The sequence below is a fragment of the Dermacentor variabilis genome, unplaced genomic scaffold, assembly GCF_050947875.1.
Source record: "Dermacentor variabilis isolate Ectoservices unplaced genomic scaffold, ASM5094787v1 scaffold_12, whole genome shotgun sequence".
In the NCBI taxonomy this organism is placed as follows: Eukaryota; Metazoa; Arthropoda; class Arachnida; order Ixodida; family Ixodidae; genus Dermacentor; species Dermacentor variabilis.
In genome coordinates this window covers 32,279,217-32,293,132 of record NW_027460280.1, presented here as the reverse complement: position 1 = coordinate 32,293,132, position 13,916 = coordinate 32,279,217, and the positions used below count along the sequence as shown (strand labels likewise).

At 42.3% G+C, this 13,916-nt stretch overlaps 2 protein-coding genes across 13 annotated transcripts in view; one reads left to right on the top strand and one right to left on the bottom strand.

The window, feature by feature from the left end:
- Positions 1–9,524, top strand: part of Grasp65 (Golgi reassembly-stacking protein 2) — a 55,186-nt gene extending 45,662 nt beyond the window's left edge. For all 3 annotated transcript variants that reach the window (XM_075676773.1, XM_075676772.1, XM_075676774.1), the window contains exon 10: positions 7,728–9,524. In XM_075676773.1, coding sequence (XP_075532888.1) covers positions 7,728–7,783 — 56 coding nt within the window. In that variant the 3' untranslated portion in view covers positions 7,784–9,524. The remainder of the gene's footprint in view (positions 1–7,727) is intronic.
- Ae2 (anion exchange protein Ae2) overlaps positions 9,115–13,916 on the bottom strand; it is a 335,868-nt gene continuing 331,066 nt past the window's right edge. For all 10 annotated transcript variants that reach the window (XM_075676765.1, XM_075676766.1, XM_075676770.1 and 7 more), the window contains 3 exons: positions 13,168–13,337; positions 12,931–13,101; positions 9,115–10,911 (listed from right to left, as the gene is read on the bottom strand). In XM_075676765.1, coding sequence (XP_075532880.1) covers positions 10,831–10,911; positions 12,931–13,101; positions 13,168–13,337 — 422 coding nt within the window. In that variant the 3' untranslated portion in view covers positions 9,115–10,830. The remainder of the gene's footprint in view (positions 10,912–12,930; positions 13,102–13,167; positions 13,338–13,916) is intronic.

The following is a 13,916-nucleotide window of genomic DNA, read 5'->3' as shown; positions in this document are numbered from 1 at the left end:
CACCAATCCCCAATTGTACAAAGGTGAACTAAACGTCGCCCTCGACTGCCCTTTCTTGCTTCCTGAACTTCACGCCGCCCTTGTTAAATTGACACGTAACACATCACCAGGAAATGACAAGGTGATCAACAGGATCCTACGAAACCACCTTGACAAAGCCATACATAGATGGACTCCTTGACTGCATGAATAACTGCTGGGAAAAAGGCGAGCTCCCGGCAGTATGGAAGCACGCAGAAGTCACTACAATACCAAAACCCAACAAGCCACTACAAATCAGCAACCTACGGCTTATCTCCCTTGCTTCCTGTGCCGGAAAGCTCCTCAAACACATGGTTCATGGACGCCTCGCCCCATACCTCGAAGACTCAGGACCCGTGCCTGGCACAATGTTTGGCTTCCGACAGCTCCTCTCAGCACATGATATACTCCTGCAGCTTAAGGAAAAACCTCTTGGACTACCTAGAACACCACAAAAAGTGCTCTGTTTTAGCAGTGGATGTAAAAGGAGCCTTCAATAATGTGAAGCATGAAGCAATCCTCTAGAATCTCCAAGGCAAAAGCTGCGGAGTCCAGACTTACCAATATGTATGAGACTTTCTTAACGATTGCATTGGCTAGGTGAGTGTCGGCAACCTCCGAAGCGACAAATTTGAAATCTCCTACAAAGGCACTCCTCTAGGGTCAGTCATTTCACCTTTCTTGTTCGATCTTGCCATGATTAAGCTCCCGCAATGATTCGATGCCTTCGAAGGCTTAAACCATGCAATATACATCAACAATATAACGTTATGCACAAAAGCATCCACACCAGCCAACAGCAAACTACCCTCCTAGAGGCAGTCAATCAGGTGTTAAAGTACTTCCCAAAATGCAGTCTCCAGTGTGGTCCTGAAAAATCAAGAGCTACTTATACTCAAGGCAAGGACCCGGAGAAGACCACCAGCCCATTTCACCCCCGATCCCAAAATCACACTCAAGGGAATCACTATCCCACAAGTTCGCTACCTCTGTGCCAAAGGCGCGGAGGTAGCGAACTTTCGAAGCTTCACAAGACCCGAATAGGAGTTACTCATCTCATTAGGCACATAACCATGCAAAGAAGAGTACTCAAAAGAGCTAGAAACCATCCAAATAATCAGTCCTCCTCAAAGCTGAAATGAAAAAACTCAATATCATCAGAAAAGCAATCGAGTGCATTAGGGCTTCCCAGTAAGACCTCAAACTTGGCACTCATAACACCTGGGAAGAAATTAGTGAAGCGCATAGGGCCAGCCAGCTGGAATGCCTTAAAGGGACACTAAAGGTTACTATAAAGTCAAGTTAAAGTGATAAAGCAATGCTCTAGAATGTCTAAGGCGTCAATATAATCGCAAACAGAGCTTTAGTAACCGAGAAATTGAGGTAAATGCATGACACGATTTGAGACCCCCCAGCGACACTCTGGTATAAGCCCGATGACAAAGGCACTCCTCATCATAATTTATGTTACTAGTAATCAACTACTCATATTAAAAAGATAATTTCATTAGATTACAAGACGGAAGAAAATGCTACTTGTCTACTTCTATTCAATTCTATGAAAAAAAAGCATTTTGACGTTACCCTTGAGTAGTATGGGTGATCGAAACATTTCGTTTTCGCTTGACTCTGCGCGCTTGATTTTGCGCCGGGCGTTCGCTAGAGTTTTGTTTCGTTATCGCGTCATGCTGCGGTGGTCCTGCTGGCTCACGAAACTTGCATTTGGAACAAGCAGCGAGAATGCCACGCGATGTCCATGTGATGTCGTGGGATGCGCGAACGGTCCGCGGAACTTGGCCAAGGGCAGTTGCAGCGGCGAATCCAACGTTACTTATCACTGTGTGCCAATGAGTGAACCTTTCTGTTCGAAGTAGTTAAGTGCCGTACTTCTGCCACAGCGTGCTTTCAAAGAGCCGAAAAATCATGTCGTGTGCTCGCTGCACTTTCGTCCAGAGGATTACGAGTTCAACGCCGACTTACTGAAGTCGTGTGGAGTGCCTTGCAAAGCAATGCTTTCCCATAGCGCTGTGCCATCGGTCTTGCCTGCATTCTCCGAAGCGCAAGAACAACTGCAGGTTGAAGACGAGGCGGCGAGTGCGGCATTTGGTTTTCATAAAGGAAAAGCTACAAATGTGCGAATATGTACAGCCATATATATATGACATACAGTTGCCGTCGTAGTAGTACGCAACGGCACCGGCAGCGCGAGCCCTCAGGATCAGCTCACGTTCATCAGTGCTTAAATCGCTGAAGTTGAGCCCAGCATCGCTACCCAATGTGTCGTTGTCAGGGTCGTCCATTGCAACGAGCGTCGAAGTTGGCGTCATAAAATAAAGAACCAGTCGCATGCTGTCCCTTTCGCTAGCCACCATAGTTCCACTTTCGCGCTGCTGTCGGCTCTGTCTTGGCGCTGTTTCTAGCCGCGCGTTTGTGTTTTGCGCAGAAAAGCCGTAGCGCCATCTGTGGGCGCCGTTTTACTCACCGACGGCGCAACGTCACTATGAGACCTTGACATCACCCCTCCTCGATCTGAGGGCGGGCAATTTGAACTGCACTAGAGGTAGGCGGACGCTTCAGAGCGCATTTTCTCTTAAAATTAGTTTCTTCTTCGCACGAAGCAAGCGTTTCGAGGTTTCTGGGATGGTATTTCAACAGTCCACGATGACTTAATATTAACCTTTAGTGTCCCTTTAAGCTGATTCAAACAGGCTAAGCAGCGCAAACTTCATAGCAGACTCGGATGCGAAAGTCCAATTACTGCCAATTCTCAGAGACCTTATCTCAGTTGCTCCAATACTTCGCAGCATGCAAGCAACACACCACAAAGACAGAAGACAAGCAAGAATTCGAGTGCCAAGCAAGAAATGCTCGGACAACCCCAACGCGAGATATACAAATGCAAAGGAAGTGGCCATCATCATCGGCATTGTCACATGCAAGCACACAGCCATCTTGAGCGGCTCACAAACCGTGTGTAGAAACCTACAAAAAGGCCAAATCTCTGCCGCAGCAGTGAAGATACTAAAAGAAGTAATAAGATGATGAAAACTCCCCGAAACTTACATTGCATGGACCCCAAACCACGAACACCTGGCAGGAAACGAAGCAGCAGATGCTGCTGCCCGAGAGTATACCAGCTGGGATTTCCTGCCGCACAGGCTCCAGAAAGTGACGAGGGTGGAAGACATTCCCATCAACTATGCCATAATATTGCAACACTATCGACTGGAAAGAAAACAATTATCTACTACCACATCCAAAATTAAGCAGAAAGCCAACACCCTCTGCTATGGTGGCTAGAGGGGGAGATGTCAGCATTGGCTGGGCATCGCCGCGTATGGAAGTGCGGCATTTTTTCATGACAACGACAGGTGGCACGCTCGTCGTCTCTGAGATGCCTAGCGCGAGGTTGTGTTTGAGCAATCTCTCCGGCTCTAAGCACGCGTCGTGAAGTTAGTTTCGCCTGCCCCGCTTTTGTTTGCTTGTCACAAGGAGCTCTGAGTAGTCTTCTTGACCCACCCTACAGCAAAAGTTTGGTCGATATGCAGAGTAAGCTGGATGATCTCCTGGATGTGGGCCACCTAAATGAAGTAAACAATATGGTAATGGCACGTGATGCGATGCCAGATCATAGTGAAATGGTGGGATAAAATAGCGACTCGCGCATAACCTACTACGTTAGTGAATATGTGGCCAGGAAAATGCTAATGAGAACAAAGTGCGAAGAGTGCTCTCAGCTGTTGCTTCAAGCAAAAGACTCGCGCTTGCTTCCGGAAGAGTCGTGCCTTACCAACCACATGGATAGAGGTGGCCTACTTTACCCATCTTAGGCACTAAAAGGCTTGGTTGCTGCAATGGAAGATGCTTTCACGCATTGTTTCAGCTTTAACAAGTTGAAGGCTGACAGCATCATGGACCTTATTACTTGCCTGTCAATAAATAAGCTGGATATGGTTGGCTGTGCGCAACATAGCATAGAAATCACCAACCAAGTGATACGGTTTTTTGTCATCGCGAAGTTGCACTTCCTTGTTGCAGGGGAGAACGCATCGAAGCAAGGGAAACCAGATAAAATGAAGTACCTCAAGCTGAGGTGCACAGCATATAAGCTGCATAACTGCAACGTTTATATCAGCAAGACCAACACAAAGCGTCTGTATATGTATATAGAACAGGAATTGTTCACATCACATTGTATGCCCAGAAATATCTGCATGTCTGAACAGAACTTCCCACTCGACAAATTATTATTGTTTGCACTGCACCTTTTTCACCGTTTCTGGGTATATACCTCCATTATATATTGTATTTGCGCTCCATTTCGAGTCATATTGTTTGTTTGAGAGCTAACAACTATGCATATACAGTCGTGTGCATTATTTTATTAACAATAAATATTCTAAGGCAATCTTGGCATTATCTGAGTGGTACTACATACACGCACTTAGTTCTTTGCAGGTTTCTAATATTGGAAACCAAATTTCCCTTTGCGCTCTCATTATGCTCAGTTTTGACCATTGGTGCCTACAGTTCTACCTTTCATTGCAAAATTAAATAAACTTGAAATAATCCTGGTTCACTTGAGCAGCCCGTTTCAAGTCAAGTGCTGAGGCGGGCACCGTCCACTGGACTATTAGGACAAGCGCCTGTAGCTCAAGGCACTAACAAAGTCATGCCAGACAGAACTGCATACGGCACCCCATAATAGTCCCTTAATATGTAAAAGCGGCACTGGCAAACCGCAAACGACCGCCTACTGCGGAAGCTTTCTCTGTTTGGTGCAATTATGAGTTTCATAAGTGTTGCTCTGAGCGCGAAGCTAAAGCACGGCGATAAAATGACCAAAATTTAGTAGTACGTTGGGCCAGCTGCAGTGATAAAGTCGCCTAGCCGTTAAAATTATTTTCTGATACGCGTATTGCGTCCCAAGAAGCCGCGGAGCGAGAAAACACTTCGCAGCGGAACCAAATAACTGCAGCGGACGGGAGGCATCTCGGAGCCGACAGCAGCGCCGCCGCATCGTCCTGAATAAATGCTGCTTCTCAGGCGCTCCGATGCCTACACCTCCCCCTCTAGCCACCATACCTCTGCAGACTACAAACAAATACATACGTCCATGGAATTATCATGCACGAGATGCACCCCACAAAATTCTCATACTTATGGAGATTTCGTAATGTACCAGACACCCTCTAACACATCATGTTAGTGTGTCGACATCGCGAGAAAAACAATCAAGATGTAGCGTCAAAACTGCTACAAGTCATTGAAGAAACAGGGGAGGCAATGTTAACGGCACAGAGCCTGGAGGATCAGCGAAGTTTGGTGGCCCAGGCCACGACATTAGCCAGTGGCTTTCTGGACTGAGAGAGCTGCCCATGTAGGGCAAAGGAAGAACACTTTCTCACTGTTTCGCATATTTTTGGCTTGCCCTAGGAAGGCTTTCAAGATATAACCATTGCTCAGAATGTCATATTACAGTATTTACTCAATTCTAATGCACACCTTTTTTTCTTTCAGTAAAATTGCACCAGAAATATCCTGCATGGCACAATTGGACAAAACTGAAATCGCCTTTGTACGCTTTACCGCATAATTCATACGCCTTGCGTCGAAGCTGGCTTTAGGAAATTGGCCATCAAGTGCAATGCGCATTAGACCCTTGCCCATTTTTCTTGCTAAAATGTTGTGTGCATTACATTTCTGCTTTGTTTAGAAGGCTTAATATAATTCGTACATTATGTTTCTACTTCGGACACATGAAAATGGATGTGCATTTGATTCGGACGTGTTTAGAACAGGGCAAATCAGCTATGTGTTTTGATGGCTTTTCTCCATCTTGTTTAATTCGACCTGCCAGAGTCAGTTTCATCAGTCCTCTCTGGGTCAGATTAATGCAAGAAAGCTGAAATTCAGCGACTTCCCAGTTTCTGCCCACATAGTCCTAAATTATAAAGTAGCCTCCTTTTAAAGCTTAAGTTTGCTGCACCTTGGGTGCCCAGCAAGCCAATTAAAGTATTACTGTCATTTGGCAATCAGCGACTGAATTTGTTATGCATGAGGTTTGCACCATGTGAGAGATATGGCGGTATTTTGGAAAGTGCCAGTGGATCGAAGGGTTTCATTAAGGTTTATCTTTTCATACAAAAACATCTTCACTTTAAGATGGAGATGCACTACTTAAGCCAGTGCTAGAATATCTCTAGGTCCTTCCAAAAATAGTGTGGTCAAGCGTAAAAGCACTAGTCTACAGCTACTGCCATGAGCAGAAAGTGCGTATCCTTGTATTGTACAATGTTCCACTTGGCAAATCTTCCATGTGTTTCTTGACTAGAATTTGTCATTGTGCCCAAAATTGAAATTAACAAATGCCATGACTGTGTCGTCATCCATTTTTTGTGGAACCTTTGCATTTAATTTTTTTTTAATTGGATGCCTTTAATCCCTTGATTGTTCTTTCTTCATGGCATCACAAAAAACATTTAAACCAGCTTTAAAAAATGGAAGGGGGAAGAGAGAAAATAATGCACCCCCTTTATCTGCCTTAAAGCGCCAAAGAATGGCCAGAGAACTTGCAGAGAACGTGAGCTTTGTTAGCATTTAAGCAGCTGAAGACTAAATTTTGGTGGCTGTGACATTTTTCTGCTTTGTGCTGAAATTGCCTGTGCACTATCCTTGCACACACCTTTTGACTATCACACAAGGAGCAGCACTTGCTCCCATTGTAACTAAATTAGTATCAAAATGTCCTTGACAGACGTTGTTCCTGCAAAGCAAAATTTGTTTGCAGCACAGTCTTCTGTGCAAGGTTATGTACAATTTTACATTAACACAGGCAAAAATGAGAAAACTGGAGTCTTAAACTTGGTGCAAATGATTCTAAGATAAGTTTTCCTTTTTTCTGAGAAAAATACCTGAAATTGTCATTGAAAATGGTGACCAGGGTAAAGCTGAAAGACTTAGCGTATGCTAAAACCAAAATGACCATTTTTTTTTTTTCACGCACCAGTAGAATACCAAAACAAATATTGCTGTATCTTCTTATTACCTTGGACACGTAACTACACTACACAGCTCACTGCCCTGGTAGACTACTGCTAGTAAAAATGGCAATCGCACAGCACGTCTAAATGAATGCAGTAGCATGTGCCAGAATACCTTTGCACAAGGTGTGGGTGGAGCCTTGTGGCATTGAGTAACATCTGTGAGAATGTTGTTACAATATGCCACTTCATACTTTTTAAAAGGGGAGCAGGGACACAATGTTAGGCTTTAAAAAGAAAATGCGTAATGCACTTCTATTAATTTTGCAATTTGTTTAAAATTGCTGGACACTCTTTCAACCAAATTCTATGTGTTAGAAGAGGAGGCTCCAGACCATAAACAGTTAGTATCAGAAAACTGTCGCAAGAAGTTGGAGCTGTTATTGACCTCCAGGCTCCGTCGTGGGTGTGGCCCGCAGACGCTGCCCCCTAACTCTTCAGGGACACTCATGTCTTCTCAGGACCAAAATAAAAGTTCTTTGTCTGTCTGTCCGTTATTGACCAGCAGGCTGAAATGTTCATGTACAAAGAAATGCTGAATACCAAAGCTAATGCTATGCAGAGGCTTTTGAGTTGTAAATTTTTGATTAGAATACCTTTATTCTATGACAGCTTATGTAGTGTAAGCAGTACATTTTGCATTATTATGTATGCAATTTTCAGGAGTTCGTGAAGAAGCTTCTGCCAAGTCCCCAATGGCAGCACCGCAGCATCTCTGAAGCATTTGCTTGGCATTGAAGACACGTTCCCGCACTACAGTACCCTCTAGGAATGTGCAGTGTGATGGAAAAAGTCTATTCACTGAGGGAGGAAAACAAATAGGAATGTCTTGACCAAACTGTGGACACCCTTCCGGCAATGAATGGACACTGTTGCTTTGGCTGGTCTGTCGCATTATTCCGGGAAAAGCAGTTAGTCATCCTGTTGAGTCGCTGAATCTCTTCCCTTTTGTGGCGGCCATAGGTGAAAAAGTGTTTCTGGGAGATGGTGTAGCAGTTTTGCAGCACAAGAAAGGAAAAAATAAAAAAATAGGAATATTGTGCATTTTTTGAAAAGATGGCCATCATTGCTGCGAACTTCTCCCCCTTGGAGTAGTGTACACCTTCTTACCAGGTGGCGATTATGCTGCCCGAAGTATTTTAGTATGGCTGCATAGGAATTTCAAACAATGTTATGAAGAAGCTTGCAATTCCAATTTTTTTTTTTTTTTTGTTCCTTTTTTTCACCATACAGTTTTTCTGGGAGCATATGGCAGTCTGGGCTCCCAGTTTGAATACTTTCTTTCACTCTGCACTGAACACTTCCTTTTGATTGCTGGAAATATGTACAGAGTTCCAGAAAATTACACATATGCTAAACTTGCACATAAATATGGTCTTTTTGCACCAGTGTTGCTCTAATTTAGGAACTTCAGTGGCTCAAATGCAAAATTTGTACAATTCACTCCCGTAGTTCTCATTGATTCTATTTTCAGTTTGTTTACACACATTTTTAGTTGCAATGATACAGCTAGATGTCTGGGTGATGTTGTGTATGTATTTCATACACTGCTCAGTTTGAAATTCTATAAGTGACCATCTAAGGGCACTGCCATGGAATCTTCTACACAAACCATGCTATTTAAAGTTTAGTGCATCGAGCCATCTGCTGCACAGCATGTTCTGTCTCATTGTTTCTTTAAATCTGACATAGAATAAGAGTAACCAGGAATTGGGAAAGGTGGAGGATACATTCCCATGGAAGTGAGTGGGCAATTCCCTTGTACTTCGGCTTATGCCATGCAGACTCCACAAAGAAGTATCTAGTGGGGAAGGAGGGAAGGACCTATTCAGTCGCATAACAGCATCACCGCTACACTGGGCTGATGGTGCGTGCTGTGAAAATCAGTATTTAAAAGAATGACTGGGGCTTCACACATTCAGCAGCTATTTAAGGAAGCAGAAAAGCCTGGCATTGTTCATGGATACAGTTGAGGTCTGTCTGAAATGTTCGGTATGAGACTATAGAAAATGTCAAAAGCCATAAGGGATGAGTGAGTTGGAGACAAATGTTTGTAATGTAATATATTTATTAAAACAATGCAAAAATAGTTAAATATCAACATTGCATCATGATGTAGCAAAGTGTTGCACTGCATAAGTAAAGCAGTGCCAGCTTTTATGAACATCCACCAAGCATAATGCAATAGGAAAACAGACTGGCATAAGTTTGAAGCAGGAGAGCTTTACAGGTGCATTGCAAAACAGCAATGGCAGTTAATGAATCGTCCAACTAGGAGTAGTTCTCCACAAAAGCGAAAATCTTTTTTTATAACCATGGTACATCAAATGTTTTAAATTATAAGTGGTAAAGGCAATGTACATTGTCACCATTCCAAAAAAAAAAACATCTGTGCTGTTTCTATTTTCTAATAATAATGTGCTTGATGTGCAACTGGAAATAAATGCTTTCAAACATGAACTGTGCCATATATGCTTGCATACCATAGCTTGTCCTTGTTGCACAAGTTAAAGGATAATGAGTCCTCATAACAACCACGTCTACCAAATTGTAGCAAGAGCATTCCAGTCTGCAAAGGCGGTGGCAGCTTCAGACTGAGGTTGTCTACTGCCTACAGTTGTGTCTATTTGAGCAATGTAAGAACCTAGCCTCGCTTGCCCACTGTCAAGAAATGAAAGCAGCATCTTAAAGCGGCAACCACAAAATGTATTTGCATGAGCTGTCTTTGTAGCCAACTTCAGCACTAGCTGCAACAGCTTGTAAATGCCCTAACAAACATTAGCATCCACCATTATTTGACAGTACTGCTTCATGCTGTTAGGACCCTGTAAATACTGCTTGCACCATTAGATTCTGTTAAGTCTCCACCATGAAGAATTCATGATCGCTTCTGGAGCTTGGGGCATAAAAAATCGTGGTCTTAGCGTTTTGGAATAATTTTGGTCCACATAGGTTGGACCATTGAAACTATATATTGCAAGAATTTCACATTGTTACAATGTTATTGTATGTGTATATATTAAGTTCTTGTGTACGTACATCGGGAGACAATATGCTGAACAAAGCTTGATCAGCCCTTTTCTTCTTTCCATGCGTAATCACAAAAAGGCGACACAAGTTCACTGCAACATGTTTCACGGGTAACAGTGATGCGAGAAAAACTGATAACAAGGCCTCTGCATCATGAACGAGCAAGAGAGCTAATACAATATATTCAGGTGTTGGTTAAACATTACCATTGTATATACTAAAATAACTTCCAATACAAGGCAACAATACACTATGTATATAATATATATTTCGTCAAGTACTGTGACAATTATCACCACCAGGATTTTTTCCACATGACAGTATATATGACGTGTGGTGTGTGTGTGTGTATATATATATATATCAAATCGCAGGAGGCAGTTGCTTCCTACCAGGCAAATGGACTAAATTATAGACACCATGGCACTTCGATTAGATTCCACAGCACTATACTGGCATTGAAGAAAACAGACTATGCAGAACATATAAACAGAAAACAAAGTAATGGGCCTCTGCATAAGTATGGCATATTAACACTCAACAAGTGACAACAGAAGGTATTATCAGAGTAGAGTTCTTGGAACACCGATCAGATCGTAGGCTCTTTGAGCTATGGTACATGGGTTAATTGGAAGCTACTCCATGTGTTTATATACAAGGCTATGAAGAGATGGCGCATGTCATGCAAATAACTGAAACGGTAAAAATATTCACTGAAAAAAAAAAAAGAACAGCATTAACTAGGCAGCAATGTCTGCTGATAAAAGTCTGGATCATCTTCCTCATCGGACTGGAGGTTCACATCTTCACCATCCAGCTGCAAAAAAATTTGAAAATGTGCATCAGATAGTGGCAGTTCAAGCAAGCGTTGGTTCCTTGCAGATGGTTGCTACATGTGTTGGCTTGCAGCAACCTTTCAATGCATACATGCGATATTAAAATATCTTGAGGCAGTCAAATGAGAAAAACTATTCTAGCACATGTGCATGTATAAGACACTTGGCAGTTCTGTGCTCATTGTAAGGCCGCACTTATTATCTGCATAATGCCTGTGTTAGGCTGCGTAGATTCGGGGCTGGCAATAGCTATGTTGAGGCATCTGTTTACGGCAACTGATAACAATATGAAAAGGATAGTAAGGAGGGCCCATCTCCTTTCTTAGTGCCAAAAGTGGCAAGTAGATGGCAATTGCACAAAGTAAGTAGCAATAAGTGGCATAGGTATCATTTAACCCTTTGAGGGTCGATTTTTTTTGCCATATGCGACTGCCCAGGGTCAATTTTTTTTATTGCAGATTCCACTTCTTCTTAGGGACTTATTTTGAAAAAAATTTACCCTAATTTTTTTTAGGGTGACCATAAAGTGGGAAAAAAATCTTTTGCATTGGTATATATGCACTCTTCACTCATGAATAACGACAGTAAAAAAGGAACTAAACTTATCAGAACTAAAAATTTGATGCATTTTCATGCACATATGAACTATGTGCATGAAAATGCATCAAATATTTAGTTCTGATAAGTTTAGTTAGTGATAAGTTTAGTAAGGCTTTGAAAATCCACACACGAGAATATTTCACAAGTCTCAAATGTTCCTGCTCTTACACTAATACGTACGTCCATAGCGTAATCGAACTGCGTAGGTGCGCGCACTCAAGAAAACTGTTTGTTTCTGTGCCCATCAAAAAAAAGCAACACGTGTGACAAACTTCCGCTAATCTTCATCTTATCGCCAAACAGCTAGGGCAATCAGTTTTCGCTAGTCTTTAAAAAAAAAAAAAACGGGAATGCATGCACGGTGGCATCCTTCCTATGCGCACCCCTATGAGCACTAAACGAGCGAGAAACAAGAGGTCACCCTTTGGGTGATTAGTAACGAGATAGCTATCAGTTTTGCAAGCACAAAAAACCGAAACCACCCGCGAAACAAAATCCAAACAGCCGCCCGCCCATGCGCGCGCTAATGCGTGAGCGGCAGTATATAGACGCGCAGGAGGAAACTAGCACTACAACAAACCATGCAACGAAAACCGAAAGAGGGAGGCATGCGAAAAAAATTCCCTGTATCCCCACATAGTGGCAGCACATGACAGAAAAGAAAAAAAGTTAGGAAATTGGCACGCTTTTTAAATGTACAGACGGCGCCGTAAATATACGGCATTGACCATTTTTGGACTTGTTCGCGGTGCCATATATTTAAGTCATTGACCATCAAAGGGTTAAGTGCCTCTTTGTAAGGCACCATTCAGGGTGCAGCACAAATTTGTTCGAAAACTCTTTACAAACAATGCGCCATGCTGACTGGTTGCTGCCTTTCAACTAATATTGATATTTCAGCCTTTGTCCAGTTTTACGTAAAATATACTCTGTAGTTGCTTCAGCGTGCACACACAAAAACTCATAGATGCAAAGGGCATCATAACAGTACCCCCAGCATTGCCCCCTCTTGCTCTTATGAACTTATTGCTAGTGCTTGCTGTATTAATGTAATGAACTGCTAATTGGTTCCACAAAATAAGCTAGCTTGATTTATCACTTGAACATTTTGAAGACTCCAGATGGTTCAACAATTCACTCAGTTGGCTAAAAACTGCAAAACAAAGAAGAATGCAGCAATTGTCCTCAGCAGTTCAAATACACTACAGTGTTTTGTTTTAGAATCGTCACTGTTTCCATCTGATTTTTTTCCATCTGAATGGAACTAAATCAAATTATCTGCCCAATTTTATTACTCCACTATAGTTTGTGTCAATACAGAAATGAAGGCACCCTTTAACCAATAGCAATGCAATTCCCAGTGATTAAGACAATGAAGGCGTATAAAAAAGACATCTCACACATTGCAGTTCCTTTTCAGTGAAAATGTACTTGAGCTGAAGCCGCAATGGAATCATAAGCAGCAGCACAAAAGGGAAAGCCAAGGCCAGTGAAGATGACTTGACTGCCCAAAGTACAATAAGGCAGACCACTTGCAGAAGAGTGTAAAGGTGCATCTTTGTAGCTTTCACCTAGCAAGCGGAAAAAAAAGCAACATAAATATTTGTTCAGACACTAATAGTAAGGCGATGGTGTACCTTTTGTGCATAAGGCACACCTGGGAAGTGCTTTGTTGGCTTAAAGAAAAGAATAATTCGCTCAAATAGTTGTATTCCAATCATAGAAGTGATCCCCATGTAGAGAAAAACTCCAAATAGCACAGCAACAGGAACTTCTCGCAACAAAGGGCTCATGAAGACTGACAACCCTGGAATGGAAAAACAAAAGAGAACGTAAAAATGGCTTCTTATTAAACTCTCCATAAAGCACATATACACAAATGTCATAGCCACATTAGAAGTAGTAATGAATTTGCAGTAGCTAATAGTCAGTGGAATTTTGTGTCCCAAAGGTGGATTGCCAGCTGTGAAGGATGCCTGTACTGAAGGGGTTCAGTTAACTCTGATCACCTGGCATTTTTTAATATTCTCCAACATCTCGGTACATAGGCATTTTTTTGCATTTACTCCCTACAAGAATGTGACCACTGCAGCGAAGAATTAAATTTGTGACCTTGCATAAAGTGGCAGAATGCAATAGCAACTAAGATAACACTACAGATTAAATTACATTAACACAAGCTGGAAGCATGATAAGACTGCACATATTTGGTTGCATAAAACCAAACAACAAAATCTCTAGGGCTGCACTTCTTTGGTACATCATTTTAAGCATAAGTTGGTAAGTACTAGATGTTCTTATATAGGGTGCCCAAGCTAAGGTTGGCCAAGCTGTTCACAAAGGAAAAATTATTTTAAAAAAGAAGGTGCAGGATATGATTTTAAGA